General features: G+C 34.3%; 1 protein-coding gene and 1 long non-coding RNA gene across 3 annotated transcripts in view; one reads left to right on the top strand and one right to left on the bottom strand.

Moving 5' to 3' along the window:
• The window catches only part of LOC139019912 (uncharacterized), a 210,697-nt gene that overhangs the window by 160,106 nt on the left and 32,564 nt on the right, over positions 1–18,027 (bottom strand). The window lies entirely within an intron of this gene.
• The window catches only part of PNPT1 (polyribonucleotide nucleotidyltransferase 1), a 44,583-nt gene that overhangs the window by 3,955 nt on the left and 22,601 nt on the right, over positions 1–18,027 (top strand). Inside the window, exons 2-13 of one of the 2 annotated variants that reach the window (XM_070429242.1) lie at positions 2,077–2,137; positions 2,948–3,022; positions 3,652–3,757; positions 5,118–5,167; positions 6,192–6,255; positions 6,351–6,398; positions 7,065–7,178; positions 12,460–12,646; positions 14,344–14,395; positions 14,775–14,832; positions 17,331–17,427; positions 17,884–17,986. In XM_070429242.1, coding sequence (XP_070285343.1) covers positions 2,077–2,137; positions 2,948–3,022; positions 3,652–3,757; positions 5,118–5,167; positions 6,192–6,255; positions 6,351–6,398; positions 7,065–7,178; positions 12,460–12,646; positions 14,344–14,395; positions 14,775–14,832; positions 17,331–17,427; positions 17,884–17,986 — 1,015 coding nt within the window. The remainder of the gene's footprint in view (positions 1–2,076; positions 2,138–2,947; positions 3,023–3,651; positions 3,758–5,117; positions 5,168–6,191; positions 6,256–6,350; positions 6,399–7,064; positions 7,179–12,459; positions 12,647–14,343; positions 14,396–14,774; positions 14,833–17,330; positions 17,428–17,883; positions 17,987–18,027) is intronic. The other variant, XM_070429243.1, reaches the window with a different exon arrangement.

Below are 18,027 nucleotides of genomic sequence, written 5' to 3'. Positions count from 1 at the left end.
TGCACCCCAGTATATAAGCTTTATCAAGATATAATTCACATATCATACAATTTACCCATTTAGAATGTACAATTCAATGGTTTTTAGTCTATTAATATAGATTTGTGCCGAAGCCGGTTTGGCTCAGTGGATAGAGCGTCGGCCTGCGGACTGAGGGGTCCCGGGTTCGATTCCGGTCAAGGGCATGTATACCTGGGTTGCGGGCACATCCCCAGTGGGAGATGTGCAGGAGGCGGCTGGTCGATGTTTCTCTCTCATCGATGTTTCTAACTCTCTATCTCTCTCCCTTCCTCTCTGTATAAAATCAATAAAATATATTAAAAATATATATATATATATATATAGATTTGTGACCATCACCATAATCAATTTTAGAATACTTTCATTAACTAAAAAAAGAAATCTCTCATTCATTAGCAGTAATTTCCCATTTGTTCTCAGACCACACAGCCCTAGGCAATTAATAATCTACTTTCTGTCTCTATGAATTTGCCTATTCGGGGCATTTCCTATAAATGAAATCAAATGATATGTGGTCATTTGTGACTACCTTCTTTCACTTAGCATAATGTTTCCAAGGCTTATCCATATTGTAACATGTATTAGTACTTCATTTTTTAACGGCTGAATAATATTCCATTATATAGGTTATACCACATTTTGTTTATTCATTCATCAGTTGATAGACAATTGGGCTGTTTCCATTTTGAGGCTATTATGCATAATGCTGCTATGAATGTTCATATGCAAATGTTTGCATAGGTATATGTTTTCATTTCTCCTAAGTATATACCTAGGAGTAGAGTTGCTGGGTCATATGCTATGTCTGTGTTTAACTTTGTGAGGAATTGCCAGATTTATTCCCAAAGCAGATGCACCATTTTACATTTTCATCAGCAGTATATGAGGATTCCCAGTTTCTCCACACCCTCACCAACACATAATCCTAATAGATATGAAGTAATATCTCATTGTGGTTTTGATTTGCATTTCCCTGGTGGCTAATGATTTTGAGCATATTGTCATGCACTTACTGGCCATTTGTAAATTTTTGGAGAGACATCTATTCAAATCCTATGCCAGTTTTTAAAATTAGGTTGTCTTTTTATTGTTGAGTTGTGAGAATTCTTTACATATCCTAGATATAAGTCCCTTATCACATATATGATTTGCAGATACTTTCCCTGTGGATTTTCTTTCAGGTTTTTTTTTTAAATAGATTTTATTTTTTAGAGCAGTATTACTTTGAAAGCAAAATTGAGGGAAAGTACAGAAATTTCCCATTTACACCCTGCCCTCCACATGCATAGTCTCCCCAATTATCAACATCTCCCACCTTTCTTTTACTTTCTTGATGATATCCTATGAAGCATGAACGTTTTTAATTTTAATGTTCAGTTTATCTGTTTTTTTCTTTTGTTGCTTGTGCTTTTGATGTCATATAAAAGACTTACTCCTATTATTTTTCTTACAAATTTTATAGTTTTAGCTTTCATACTCAGGTTTTGAATTAGTTTTTATTCATCGTATGAGGAAAGGGTCCAACTTTATTAACATTTTTGCATATGGATATCCACTTGTCTAGCCCCATTGGTTGAAAAGACTATTCTTTCCCCCCATTGACTTGTCTTTGGCACCACTGTTAAATTTGAAGGTCTCTGTAAGCAATTTTTGGAGTATAAAGCAATGGGATTTTAAAGGATTTTAAGTAGGGAAATGATCCAGACTGCTTTAGTCAACAGGCAAGGAATGAAAAGAGACTAAACTAAGATAGTAAATGGGAATTAGCATCTAAAAAGCGAGCTTCTATACCCCCCAAAATACTTCATTCAGATTACTCCTTTGCCTTGGTTTCTATATTTTTCCTTACACAGCGCTTAAATTCCCTTTGTACTTTTTTCCCCCTTTGTACTTTTAATAATGATTATAAACTCCCTTTTTTGTTTGCTGGATGGGGTCATGTGGGGTTTGGTAACCTTTAGTTTGCTCATTAGAATCTTTGATGATGTTCTACTAAGCTGTGAATTATACTGATGACTTAAGTTCTTTTGTATTGAATTTTTATTTTTTAAACAGAAAACTGGAAATATCTTCTGGAAAACTAGCCAGATTTGCAGATGGCTCTGCTGTAGTACAGGTAAAAAGTCCAGTTTTTTACATTTTCATCCTCACCCAAGGATATGTTTTTCATTGATTTTAGGTAGAGGGGAGAGAGAAAAAAAAAACCCATGCGAGAGAGTAACATCAATCGGTTCCCTCCCATACATGCCCCAACCAGGGATTGATCCTGCAACCTGGGTATGTACCCTGACTGGGAATCCAACTCCAGACTCTTTCATGCACGGGACTATGCTCCAACCGAGCCATAACTGGCCAGGGCTACATTTTCATCTTAAAAATTGTTATGGAGACTGGTACTGAATATTTTCACATCATATAACTTTTTAGAATTGTGGCATAGGAAATTTATTCAGACCATTTCTAGTGTCAGAATCATTCTAGATAACCAGGGAATCATAGGGCAGGATTTATTAAATGACCTTTAAGATCTCTTCCAAACTTATTTATTTATTCTATAAATAACTTCTATAATGCTTTTGTAGAGAAAGTGATTTTTCTTGTTTCTTTAGTAGTAATACTTGGGATGTTTTTCTTTATGGATAGTCTACATTTCCTCTTAAGAAGTAAAAATTATGATTGTGTGAGTCTTTTTCCTTTTAGTTATATTGCTTTTGAAAAGCTCAGTGGCTATTCTAATACAGAACATGATCATGCAGAAGGGATCAAAATTGGACTACTTGTGAATAATTATTTTCATTGACATTAGGTCAAGGGATAACAGTTCTCTTTACTTGGGTTTAACTGGAGTGAGGATTCATTTAGTCACTAATTATGTGTTAATATCTGATTTTAAAGGAATTTACTAGTGTTGTTTATTTTTAATAAGTCAGGTGACACTGCGGTGATGGTCACAGCAGTCAGTAAAACAAAACCTTCACCTTCCCAGTTCTTGCCTTTGGTGGTAAGTATTTGCTGATTTGCCTGAACTATAACATAACATAAATGTAGAATTTGTAATATTTAAGTGCAAAATGTGAACTTCCAACAAAAAGGATTTTCCTTTGTTGTTTGGTACTAAGTAATTAAAAGAATTTAAACTGATTGCTTCATAACCAATTCTTATATTAGTAGTTAGCATACTTTAGAATGCCCATGTTCAAAAGTTGACAAGAACAGTGGAAGTACATGAGTACTTTGATGAGTACACTGAATGCATTGCTTTTATAGGATTTCCTTCAGTATGAGTCTGCAAGTATATGTTTGCTGAAAAGTGAAAAGTTCATTAGGATTTTATGGCTTCCCTCTTTGGATACAAAAAAAGAAAAATGTTTGACCTGACTAGAATAAGCTACTGTGGGGAGTAATGGAAGGCTTTTAAAAATCAATTTGCTGAAACATTTCTATCACCTCTCCTTTGCCTAAGTGATGCAAAACTCTAAAAATAAATAAAATATTCTCTATTCTTAGTCTGGAATATGTTGTTTACAACCTCAGGAGAATTAGCATCATCATAATAATTCTTAGGGAACAGCTTGTTACTGCAAAAAGCAGTCAAATGAACTTTGTGTTTTTTTTTCATTACTACTTCAGGTTGACTATAGACAGAAGGCTGCTGCAGCAGGTAGAATTCCCACAAACTATCTTAGAAGAGAGATTGGATCTTCTGATAAAGAAATACTTACAAGTAGGGTAATAGGTAAGATTAAAAAAAAAAAATAGAAGCATTAACCCTCTCTGTTAGGCCTGTTTTAGCATCTCTTTCATCTGTGTTCTACAATATCTCTTAAGTTTTCTTTCATTACATCCCTTGGACCCAGGATACTGCCTGGCACAAAATAGGCATTCAATAAATATTTGTTGACTAAATGAATGAGTTCTATTGAGTATATAAATTCCATGGCTCATGCTTCTACTCTGTTGAATCTATTCCTAGTAATTTTCATTTTTATATTTAACATAGTAATTCTTAAAAGCATTATATTCATTAACTACTGAAAATGTCTAATCTTTCAAATCTTTGGCATCCTTTCTTTTCCAAAGTTTTTACAAAATTTTATTAAGACTATCAGTCTTTGGATTGAAGAAGCTTAATGAACCCCAAACAGAATAAACGTTAAGTTCAAAACCACATAAAACCAATCACTGTTTTAAGAATAGATACATATATGGTACATACAACAAAGAAAAACAAAGGCAAAATTAAACAAAATTCAGGATAGTGGTTACCTTTATGGAGAATGATGGGAGGATGAGATCATAGAGGGGAGCTCATAGGCTTCAAATGTATTAGTATGTACTTTTTTTCAAGTGACATAAAGGGTACATAAGTTTTAATTATTATTCTTTAAGTTGCCTATATACAAATAGTATTTTTGCATGTATAACAGATTATAATAAGAAATAAAAAATAAATTAATGAAGTTATCTTTCTTCTTACCTATAACACAAGCCAAAATCTTGGGATTCATCCTTAACCACACCTTCAACCAAATCCAATTAATTATTTCTCAGTCTTTCTAATCTTCCACTGCCATTGCCAAGCCTCCTTCAACTCTCGCCTGGATCACTGAAACCCCTTCCTCTCCCTTACAGCAGAAATCTTTGACATCTTTAAATATTGTGGATTGCTTGGATTTTATAGTTCTCCTACCCAGAAATTGCTAGTTTCTGTATATTTATATGCATTCATCAGACAGAATACTAAGGCAGGATTTTCTTTTGGTCTATTGTTTGTAAGTCTCTTTCCTCTGCTTATATTAGTAACTGATACCTAATGAAATTAAAAGCTGCTGCCCAATTTTAGATTTGTGTGTTCCTACTTTGCTAATTTTTTGTTGTTAGGGCCTGGTGTGTATTAATTGAAGCATTGACATTTATCTTTGTCCTCTTCAGTAAATCAGTCCAAGGGTTTTTTGTGGTGGTTTTGTTTTGTTGTTTTACATATTGAACAGCTATCGATATTATTTTTTAGCCTGATGTTTAATAGGGAAAACATTTCGAACTGTAAAGCTACTTCTGTCAGTACTATTTAATATCTTTTCTCTTTTCATTGGCAGATCGTTCGATTAGACCTCTTTTTCCAGCTGGCTACTTTTATGATACACAGGTAGGGTGGTCTCCTTTAGGTTTATTTGTTTCCATCAATCAAAAATTATTTAATGAATTTCTATAATACGTATTGACTAAATATTATATAAAGAATACAAAATAAGAATTAAGTGTCAATTTTAGCTGATACCTGAATTATTAATAGGAGTTAGCCAACCCAGGAGTGTAGGGAAAGCATTCCAGGCAGATGGAATGGGAAACACACAAGCCCTGAGGCAAAAAAGAAATTGGTGAGTTTGAAAGTTAGCGTGATTGAGATTGGTGGGGGCAGATTAATTTGGGCCTTGTAGGTCATATTAGTAACAGAGGCTAGGACAATCAACATAACTAATTTTTTTTTAATTCTTTATTGTTTAAAGCATTACATATAGTATTACATATGTTTCCTTTTTCCCCCAATGACCTCTCCCTGGCCACCCCCACATAACTAATTTGTATTACTTATTTTTATTATTAAGTCTTCTAAGCCTCGACTTCATTATATGTAATACTTTCTGAATATTTTCTTTCAGAATGACCAAAATACTTTAATTAACTACAGTTTTTTATTTATTTGATAAAAATAAATATGCCTTGTAAATATGCTTTTGCAAGGATGTCACTGCCTCAAGAAATTTTCTTTAAGTATAAGAAGTAGGTATATTATTGTAGTGTAAAGTAATTCATTGGGTTGTTTTGTCTGTGCTTGTAAACAAGAGGTAACATTTTTATGCAATAGAAATAGCTAACATTTATTGAATACTTTACACACAATATTTCCATTAATTTTCATAAAAATTTTTAGGAAGATACTATTATTTTTCCTTTTAAAAATGAGGAAACTTTTAAGGTTTAATTTAAGTAATTTGCCCATGGTCAAGCATGTAGTTAGTGATAATCAGAATTAAGGGGTTTGACTACAAAGCCCATGCGTTTAATCATTTAGTGCTCCTATGTTTTAGGCCAAGATGTTAACTGAAATGATAATCCTCCCAAATCAAGTATATTTTCTTAAGTACTTTGAATTTTTTCCCTTGTACCAGGTTCTTTGTAATTTGTTAGCAGTAGATGGTGTTAATGAGCCTGATGTCCTAGCAATTAATGGTGGTAAGTATAAAAATAGAGATCACAATTATCACTGTTGATTTTTTTAAAGCAATGAAATATTTTTATTTCAGCTCTTATTTTTTTCTTTTTTTAAGCTTCTGTAGCCCTCTCATTATCAGATATTCCTTGGAATGGACCTATTGGTAAGTTAGTATTTGAAATAAACATTTATGATTTTTTCAGGAAAATACTAGTGAGCAAGGGCCTAGGTTTATTAGCTCTGATTTATTATCTATTATTATCTTGAATTAGGTAACATTCTAAAACTTCTTTCAGCTCTTTTTGCCATTTTCATCCTTGCCTTAGATTTTGTTTCTGATAGCAATCTTAGGGTGTTAGAGATTTTGTGTCCCTAAATACTTCTTAGTTGCTTCTTCTGTTTGAGGACTTTTCTTTTTGCCTGGGAAATTGTCAGAGTACATACCCATTCAAGATAAAAACAAACATGTTTGTAATTTACAGCTCTTACAAGTTTTAATTATGCAATATAAAAATGATTTACGGAGTAATTATTGAGTGTCCTAAATTCCAGATACTTAGCTAAGCACTAAAGGAACAAAGGCAAAGTAGGCACCAGCAATTCAAAGACATAGGTGTGGAAGAAATTGTATCTTTGAGCAACTCAGAGTGATTCAGTGAGGCAGGAAAGTAGGGTGGAGTGGGATGCCCTTTGGGCCTTAAATACCATGATAGAAATATGGACTTTATTACGTCACAATTAAAGACAGGGATTGAGACCATTACTGGACTAATGTCTTGAAAACTGATTGTTTTTGTTAAACAACTGCCAATATTTTAATATATTTTAGGGGCAGTACGAATAGGAATAATTGATGGAGAATGTGTTGTTAACCCAACACGAAAAGAAATGTCTTCCAGTACTTTAAATTTAGTGGTTGCTGGAGCACCTAAAAGTCAAATTGGTAAGTAGTTTAAGTACTAAATTTCTTCTGGGTTTTACTTATGAGTTGTTGCTTCTTAAAGATGCATTTAAACTTTTTTTTTTTTGTATGTGTTTTTTGTCAATTAGTCATAAGTATTTTTGTTTTGTTTTATGGCTGCCTTATTTGGTAGTGCTCTTGCCTCATCAGACAATAGCTAAAATTATAGAATGTTATACAACTTTGAAATATACAAAAATCCTGAACAAGATAATTTTAGTAATTATTTTTAAATTGATAAGCCAGTTTATAAATTAAAATTCTAAATCTGGTAATAAAAATTGTTTTATTAGTTTAAATATGTTAATTTAGCTAATTCAGTCATTCCAAGCCTGGTTTTATATCCTCTAAGAAGGTGGTGAACTATTTCTGATGTGAAAAACTAGTAATAAACAGGAGTGAGAGGCTGGGGAGAAAGATTAACTGGGGAACTTATATGTATGTATGCATAGCCCATGGACACAGACGATAGTGTGGTAAAGGCCTGGGAGGGGTAGGTACATAGTGGATGGGGGACATCTGTAATACTTTAAACAATAAAGATAAATGTAAAATTTTTAAAATTTTAAAAACTAATAAAATAGAAGAAATTCATTGGGTCATCTTCACTTCTTGTAACAAAATGTCATAAATGCATAGATGAAAATTAGAGCCTGGTTCTATTGAAGGAGAATGGGCTTTAATAGAATAAGCTGGGTTTGGAATCCACCATCTGCTATATGATAGCCATATTACCTTGGAAAAATTAATTAAGTTATCTTCTCAGTTTAGTCTGCTACATGATACTTGATGTCTGGGACTTTTTGACATGGGATCTTCTGATGTGGCAACATTTTGATGAAATATAAACTATTTAACTATTAGTGCTTTTTTTGTACACTTAACGTGTAGCTTCTTTTGGATTATTGGTCAGTAAGGAATTAGAATTAGGTATTATATGTTAGAACACATGTAGCAGGGGTTGTATGTTACTTACATATTAGTTAGGGATTGTGTTGGTAAACAAAATAACAAGGCTTGGGTTGGGAATTTATTTTTCTCAGGTAAAAGAAATTCAAAGGTAAGTGAATACAGGATAGTTGTAGCAGCTTAAGAAATTTAGATTCCTTCTAGCTTTCAGCTCTGCTATTCTCAAGGTGTGGCCCTCATCCTCATGCTTATGAACTGGCTACCAGAGCTCTGGACAACTTATTAGACTTAGGGGCAGAAGGACGGAAAAGGAGGGGAATAGCACAAAGGTGTGTGTCAGCTGAGTGAGTTACCCTCCCTTTTAAGGAGCCTTCTCATAAGTCTCCACATAGCAGTTTGCACTTACAATGCATAGGACAGAACTGTGACACATGACTGCATACTTGACTACCAGGGCAAGGAGATGGCTTTTGGATTCTTTCTCCAGAAAGTGGGAATCATAGGAAAACTAGCACAATGTATAAAGGGTATTCTAAAGATTTGGGGAAACCACGAATAACAGATGACCCCTACATCATATTTGAGCACCTCAGAAAGGGCCTTGAGCAAAGTATTGGTTTATTGCTTAAAGTTCACTTGGTCTACATCTGAATTTTTATTATTTATTTATTTATTTTGCTTAAAGTTACCATATCAGTTAGTAAATTGATCTGGCTACTTTACAAAATTGTGGTAAAGATTAGAGTCAAGTTTTGTAAAGTGCCCAGCATAATACCTAGTATCTAGTAGGCATCCAGTTAGTACCTGCTATTATCATTAAGACACAAAAAATAAACTTCTAAATGGTCATATAGCCTCTATCTGCCTTAAAGTTTTAGCCTCTCTAATTTTAAATAGACACTGGAGGAATGAACTAAGGATGTTTACTATATCTATGGCATGCCATACAAATCCCATAGGCAGCCTTTCAGCTAGCTGTTCTCACCTTTGCTCTATAGGTGGAAGAGTGAGGCTCTAAAGACTGCATAAACCAGCAGAGGGTAGTCTTGAGTAATTAGAGGGAAGCTGAGAATGATTCAGAACCATTCTGTAAGGAGACTGGTTTCAGAAATGACCAGCTTCCATACTATGACTTTTGCATCACTGTTCCCATGAAGATATTTAGCCATCTTTCTATGCTTTCATAAAGGTATACCAAATACACATTTGATCCCATCTTCATGTTAATATTGGGTCCAAATCAAATACCACTGTCATGGAACTTCTGAGATATAAAAAAGTAATTGCTACCATTTCATTATTAAAATACTGAGTAATCAGAACCCTTAAGGTTCTGAATAATTTCCTTGTGCTGTCAGCTTCTAGATTACTTCAGCAGCCATTATTCTATACAATGCCATTTAGATACCTTTTTTCAACTGGCACATACAATATCACTAGTCTTTCTGTGAATGCTAGGATACACAGAAAGATTAGTAATATTGTAACTAGAGTGACTGAAGAACTAAATTATATTTTACATAATTTTAATTTATTCAAATGGAAAAAGCCATATTGGGCCAGTAGTTACCATATTGGACAACACAGATCTACACACTCCAAACTATAAGGAATGTTCTTATAAGCATTTTTTTTTTTTTAAAGAATCGACTCTAAAGACTGCATAAACCATCAGAGAGTAGTAGTCTTGAGTAATTAGAGGGAAGCTGAGAATGATTCAAAACCATCCTGTACGTTTTAAAGTTTAATTGGTGAAAATAAAGTTTATTTTAGGATTATTCATTTTCTTTACCATAGTCTTCATATTCTTTTATAAACCAGTTTATAGAGGTATAATTTATATACGTTAAGTGCATTTTTAAATCTCCAATTTAATTTTGCAAAAGTGAGAGGGAATGTAATGGGAGTACAGATGAGTAAAAGAATACAACCATCTCAGTATTGTGGTATTGAGAAAGGTTCTTCATGCCTCAAGTTACATATTGAAACTTTACCTCCCTTTACATCCCTCCCCTTAATAATATAATTGTTTTAATATTCCTCTACATTTAGAACCACGACATTGATATAATTTTTGCTTTTGACTCAGCCATCAAACATAATTTAGAAAACTCAAGAGAATCAAAGTATATTTACCCATATTTTTGCTTAACATGTTCTTAATATGGTGGTTTTTAACATGGTTTCTTTCTTTATTATTTCCTTTCTGTTTAGAGAACTTCCTTTCACCATTCTTATAGGGTAGGTCTGCTGGTAACAAATTTTCTTAGTTCTTCATGTAAGAGCTTTGATTTCTCCTTTATTCCTAAATATTTTCACTGGGTATAGAATTCTGGGTTGACAATTCTTTTATTTCAGCATCTGAAAAATATTAACTTTTCCTTCTGGCCTCCATGGTTTCTGATGGTAAATGTAATGTTATTTTAATTACTTTTCTCCATATGGGTAAGGTGTCATTTTTCTCTGGCCTATTTCAAGATATTTTTCTTTAGTTTCAGGAATTTAATTATATGTCTTTCTTTGAATTACCCTATGTACAGTTTACTCAGCTTCTTGAATCTGTAGGTTTATGTCTACCAAATTTGGGATGTTTTTAGCTATTTTTCCCCCCAGTACTTTTAAGTCCTGCCATCTTTTTCCTGCTGTCTCTTTCCAGGACTACAATGACACAAATGTTAGATCTTCATTATAGCTTCACAGGTCTGATGGAATTGTTTCAATTGACCCATGGAATTCCAACATATAAAGCACATAGGAGATTTTTCCCCCCATTCTAGATTACTATACCTAGAAGCCATAGAAATGACTTATTATGTAATAATAAAGCTTAATTACAACACGATGAGGTTAGATTATTAGATATGATACTACCTATGCATATGACTTTTGGCTTTGTGCAAGTTGAGATGCCAGAAATGACACACAAGTTGGCAGGATTCTATTCAGTTTTGGAGAAATCAAAACTGAGTAAGATTTTAGTGAGATACCATGCTAAAACCCCTACTTTGAGCTACTCTGTTGTACTTAGGAGTTTTATTATTACAAAACCATAAAAGCAACCTTTTTATGATAGTAGCTGGTGTTCTCTAGTTGGCTTAGTTGCACTACAAAAATTTCCCCACTTGTGCAAGAATTAGACAATGTGACAATGACAGAATTAAGTGGGAGTTCATATCAAATAATTCTGAACAGGAAACATTTATTGGACACCTACTGTGCTGATACTTTAAAGTTTCATTTTAAGTACATATTAAGAATCAATGCAGTTGTACACTTTAAAAGGTGGAATTTTATAGTATTTGAATTATATCTAATAAAGATGGTGGTTTGGGGGATTTTTTTATTGTTGTTAATCCTCACCTGGGTATATTTTTCCATTGATCTTTTAAAGAGAGTGGAAGAGAGAGGGAAAGACAGAAAGAAACATTGATGTGAAAGAAACAGATCGATTGGTTGCCTCTTGCATGCGCCCTGACCAGGGCTCAGGCCGGGGAGGAGCCTGCAACCAAGGTATATGCCAGTGATGGCGAACCTATGACACGCATGTCAGAGGTGACACGTGAACTCATTTTTTTGGTTGATTTTTCTTTGTTAAATGGCAATTAGCCGAAACCGGTTTGGCTCAGTGGATAGAGCGTCGGCCTGCGGACTGAAGAGTCCCGGGTTCGATTCCGGTCAAGGGCATGTACCTGGGTTGCGGGCACATCCCCGGTGGGAGATGTGCAGGAGGCAGCTGATCGATGTTTCTCTCTCATCGATGTTTCTAACTCTCTATCTCTCTCCCTTCCTCTCTGTAAAAAAAAAAAAATCAATAAAATATATATTTTTTAAAAATGGCATTTAAATATATAAAATAAATATCAAAAATATAAGTCTTTGTTTTACTATGGTTGCAAATATCAAAAAATTTCTATATGTGACACGGCACCAGAGTTAAGTTAGGGTTTTTCAAAATGCTGACACGCCGAGCTCAACAGATTCGCCATCACTGGTATATGTATGCCCTTGACTAGAATTGAACCTGGAACCCTTTGGTCCCCAAGCCAACGCTCAATCCACTGAGCCAAACCGGCTAGGGCAATATGTTGTTTTTAAAAGTATGTATAGTTTCTTTACTTTCTTTTCTGTTTCATTTTGTATGAAAAATCCCTCATTAAATTTAAGAATATAAACCTAACTTCAAATATCAATGTTTCTTTATTCATTTAATACTGTTTACATTTTGGAAGTATAAAAAAGGTGGATATACCATTAATAAAATTGAGCTGTACAATTTATGTCATGTCATGTTATTTGAAAAAGTTATATTGGCAATATGTTCAATAGCAATCTTTTTTTTTTTTTCCTTCTTTAGTTATGTTGGAGGCTTCTGCAGAGAACATTTTACAGCAGGACTTTTGCCATGCTATCAAAGTGGGAGTAAAATATACACAACAAATAATTCAGGGCATCCAGCAGTTGGTAAAAGAAATTGGTATTACCAAGAGGACACCTCAGAAGTTATTTACCCCTTCATCAGAGATTGTGACATACACTCATAAGTAAGAACATCTGTGCAAAAGAAACTGTGAAAGCTCTGGCTGGGTGGCTCAATTGGTTGGAGCATTGTCCCATCCACCAGAAGGTTGAGGGTTCAATTCCCAGTCAGGGCACATGCCTAAGTTTCGGGTTCAATCCCCAGTCAGGGTGCATATGACAGGCAACCAATTAATGTTTTGCTTTCTCTCTCTCTAAAAATTAATGAATATATCCTCAGGTGAGGATTTTTTATTTATTTATTTATTTATTTATTTTTATTTATTTATTTTTAATAATTTTTATTTCTTAAATTATTACAAAGAGTGTTACATATGTCTCCTTTTTCCCCCCCTTGACATTCCCCCGGCCCCTACCCATCGCCCCCCCCCCCCACCCCGTGTCTTGTGTCCATTGGTTAATCTTATATGCATGCATATAAGTTTTTCGGTTAATCTCTTAATCCCCCCCCCCCCCAAACCCCCCCAAGACTTCCCACTGTAGTTTGACAGTCTGTTCAATGTTGCTCTGCCTCTGTATCTACTCCTGTTCATCAGTCTATACTGGTCCCCTTTATCTGTCCCAACCTCACTGGAGTAGTCTCAACCTCACCAGGGCCGTCTGAGCCTCACCAGGGCCGTTACAGCCTCACCGGGGTCGTCCTGACCAGGTGAGGATTTTTTAAAAAGAAACAAATTGTCACCAGATTTAATCTCCTCTCAGAAAAATACTTCACATGGAAGCACTGTCCATGTATTTCTCAAGTAGCACCCTTCTAGTTTTGTTTATTTGTTTTGTTAATCCTCACCTGAATATATTATTTTTTTCCACTGATTTTTAGTGGAAGGGTGGGAAGGAGGGTGAAAGAGAGAGAAACATTGATGTGAGTGAGACACAGCAATTGGTTGCCTTCCACACATGCCCAACGGGGGCCCGGATCAAATCTGCAACCCAGTATGTGCCCTTGATCAAACCTGCAACCCTTTGGTGCTGGGCCAATTCTAACCATTGAGCAACACTGGTCAGGGCAGCACCCTTAAAAGTCATTGCATAAATGTCAATCTAATGCTTTAAAAAGGATAAACCCACATACCTCTTCAGTGGCCTAAGTGTGAATTTTAAATGAAAGGGGAGTGAGTTTATTGGTCAAGATTCAAATAATTCCCATATCCGTGTCAAGGAAAAAGAGAATACAGCATAAGGTATTTGAGTAAGGAAACTATTGAGGTTCTCAAAAAGAAATCAGGTATAACCACACTATATGCCAGTGCTTAGAACAATGCCTGCACAGAGGCAGGCACTCAGTAAATATGAATGAATCGCCAGAAAAGTATTTCACTTATTTAAAATAAATTGAAAAAGTTAATATTTCCCTTAGTATCAGCCAGATTAAAGAGTATATAAACTGTCCCCAATAAAAGAGTTGTCTGCAATAACAGCCTGAATGGAGAGAAGAGAAAAAAAGCAAGAGGTTAAAAAAGAGAGAGTATAAAAAAAATCTAATACCATGTGTGATTCCCTTGAGAGGTAAGGAGAAAGAAATTTGTATTCTGTATTGTATTATAAGTAGCAAACATATTAGCAGTGTTAAAGAGCACAAATACATTTTTAAATTCTTTATGCAATGTTTAAATATTTTAGCTCATTAAATATTTCAGTTTTGTAATAGACACTGCCTTGTGTTTCCAAATATTATGCTGATGTTTATCTTGTCTTAAAATAGACTTGCCATGGAAAGACTCTACGCAGTTTTTACAGATTATGAACATGATAAAGTAGGTATACATGGATTTTGTCTTAAGTAATTGTCCTGGGAATTCTTTTTGTCATAACTCACATAAATTGTAAATGAATGTCAGTCCTATTTTTATTAAAAAGATGTCTAAACAGAAAGCTAAATAACAGCCTAGCTATTTGCTTCTCTGTTCTCCTTTTGTTCATTAATACAAGCTATAGGGACGTGTAAGTATATTTGAATGTATTTATATACCGGTAATATTTCTTATAAATCAATAAACAGTTCTAATCTTTTAAAGAATTCTACCATTAGAGAAATCTGAGTAGTTACAATTTGTTAATTGTAAAATGATTTTAAAATAGAAATGTTGAACATTGCTATGTATTTATAAGAACTGAACCTCAACTTTCTTTTAGATTTCCAGAGATGAAGCTGTTAACAAGATAAGATTAGATACTGAGGAACAACTAAAAGGTATTCTTTTTTTTTTTTTTAAGGTATTTAAAGGAATAGATTTTTAAATTTTTGGATGTGAAACCTTGAAGAAATCAGTTATTCTTATTGCTCCTTAGTTTTACCTTTAGGAAATTTGTGATAATGATACATCCCAATGTTACTGTTAAATTCTATGATTGTTCTCAGCACTGCACCTGACACAGTGGGCACCAATAAATGTTGAATGTGAAATATTCCTGATCTTTTCTGGATCAAATTATTATACTCTAATAATAATTAGATACCTGAAAACCTGGAAAATGTTCTTTAAAATTCTTGAGTTCTTAATCTGTGAAACTGTAATACTAATAATATCTGGTTTATGAGGATTAAATGAGTGAATCATTTACATCTGTGCCTGGCATATAGCAAGGGTTCAATATATGTTAACTGATGCTGTTATTAATATCATATAGAATGGTGAAATTTACATTTTAGAGAATTTAGCTCTCTAGAAATTAAGCAAAGGGTTTTATTGTATAATATCAATCACACAAGCTGAATATATAACAAACATGACATATAGTTCTTATTAATTTTTTCTGCTAATCAAATGACCTGTCATCTAGCTATCTATATATATAAAAGCCTAATATGCAAATTGTCCCCTCGGGAGTTCGATCTCTCACTATGACATATGCTGACCACCAGGGGGCAGCGCAGAACGAAGAAAGGCCCCAGCCGGCAGCCGGAAGGCCTCGATCGGCCCTCATCACTGGCCAGGCCTAGGGACCCTACCCATGCACGAATTTCATGCACTGGACCTCTAGTTTTAAAATAAAACTGCTGTTAGCATTGATATTAAGGCCATTACCCTTGAAAAGGTTTGGTCTTCTCTCACTATGTTTCATCCTATTAAGAATGAAAGTTGTGTCCAGCTGGTGTGGCTCAATGGTTGAGCATCGACCTATGAACCAGGAGGTCACAGTTTGATTCCCAGTCAGGGCACATACCTGGGTTGCAGGCTCAATCCCCAGTGGAGGGGGAGGTTGCTTTTTCTCTCTTCATTCATGTTTCTATCTCTCTGTCCCTCTCCCTTTCTTTCTGAAATCAATAAAAGTATATTTTTTAAAAAGAATGAGAAGTTGTATAATACCTATTACCTTATTTAAAAAGAAAAGTTATTTTGTGTTTGTATTATACATAGTAGAATATCTTCATGACTCTCTGGGTTCATAGGATAATATTTTAAATGCTTTGTTAGTAATTATTTTCCTCTCAAAGTGCAACCCAGTTAAAGCATAAAAGTTCATATTAAAGTATAATAGTTAAAATCATTCTTGCTTGACAAAGATACAATACTTAATATATATCTTTCTGTGACTATTTTTTATGTTCCAGTTACTTTAAATTTATATTTCTAAATCAAGTGCTTGAGATAATAGTGCTTAAAGCTTGACATAAATCAATTGACAAAGTAAAGTAGCTTAACATTTAAAAGCATAAGCCTAGCCCTAATCAGTTTGGCTCAGTGGATAGAGCATCAGCCTGTGGACTGAAGGGTCCCAGGTTCGATTCCAGTCAAGGGCATGTACCTTGGTTGCGGGCACATCTCCAGTGGGGAGTGTGCGGGAGGCAGCTGATCGATGTTTCTCTCTCATCGATGTTTCTAACTCTCTATCCCTCTCTCTTCCTCTCTGTAAAAAAATCAATAAAATATATTAAGTAAATAAATAAAAGCACAAGCCTAGTCCTGGCTGGGTAGCCCAGTGGGTTAGAGTGTTGTCCCACAATGCCAAGGTTGTGGGTTCAATATCTAGTCAGGGCACATGTAAGAATTAACCAATAAATGCATAAATAAGTGGAACAACAAATCAATATTTTTCTCTCACTCTCCCTTCTTCTAAGATAAATGAATAAAAATTTCTAAAAAAATAACTAAATCAAAGTATAAGCCTAGGGAGACAGATCTATATTCAGATCATAGCTGTATCTGTTACTACTTATCTCAGGCAATCTATACCACCTCTTTAGGCCTGCTTTGTTTTCTTCTGTAGAATGGAGATAATAATAGAATTTACCTCCTTAAGTTCTTAAGTACCAGGGTCATGAAAGAACTTGGTAAATGTTAGGGATTTGCAATATACAAAGAAAATTATTCCTCTATTTGCAGACTAAGATAAAAGTTCCTCAGGCAAAACAGTGAAGGTGACTGCTCTTAAAGGTGTCATTTAGACTTTTTCATAATACAGTAGCTGGATTTGTCAGGTAACAATGCAATAGAGAGCTGATTTCAAAGCACTATTCTGGTACAAAGCAAACTAAGTTCCCAATAATAGTACATTTGAGGTATAATACTTGTGTGTCTCCTATTTGAGAACATTTAATTTATCTACTTCGTTAACCTGAGGACTAAATGTTCAGAGTTAACTCCCTTGGTTTACTTCCATAGTTAATTGATTTGATACTGTGAACTTACAAGAAATCCTATCTTCCAAAAAAAGAAAACCTTTGTTTTGTTTTTCTTTCTTGTATAGAAAAATTTCCAGAGGCTGATTCATATGAAATAATAGAATCGTTCAATGTTGTTGCAAAAGAGGTTTTTAGAAGTATTATTTTGAATGAATATAAAAGGTAAATATATCATTTTTTAATGGAATTGAAGCATGCACTGTCTCTGCAAGTTGCCTTGAAAATGGCAGCTTTCTCAAAGCAAGGAGCTGTTCTTTAAGTAAACAGGAGAGAATTATCGTATTTATTTTATAATTGGGTACCTGTTGAAGGGTGTGTGAATTTTGTGGATGTGTTTGACTATCTCTCTGTGGGCCTTGTGCATAGAGCAGTGCTTTACAGCCCTAACTGCATGTAACAATTACTTGCAGAGCTTTTTAACATACAGGTGTATGGGTAACAACCCCCAAGATTCTGATTCAGTGGGTCTTAGGGTGAGGCCCAAGTAAAGTTCTTAAAGTTCTACAGGTGATTATGATATGCAGCTGGGATTGAGACCTTCCTGATAGGGATAAAGTAATATATTATTTTTCTGTTTTCCAACACGGCCTTATACACTTATTTCCTTTATTGCTATAGGTGTGATGGTCGGGATTTGACTTCACTCAGAAATATAAATTGTGAGGTAGATATGTTTAAAATTCTTCATGGATCAGCATTATTTCAAAGGGGACAAACACAGGTAATATATGTAAAAAGCTATAATTATTTGCTGCATCAGGA

This window comes from Myotis yumanensis, unplaced genomic scaffold (assembly GCF_028538775.1).
Source record: "Myotis yumanensis isolate MYYU_CA2020_CCGP unplaced genomic scaffold, mMyoYum1.0.hap1 SCAF_11, whole genome shotgun sequence".
NCBI classification, from domain to species: Eukaryota; Metazoa; Chordata; class Mammalia; order Chiroptera; family Vespertilionidae; genus Myotis; species Myotis yumanensis.
The sequence above is the reverse complement of the archived record's forward strand: the minus strand, read 5'-3'. Positions and strand labels throughout refer to the sequence as shown.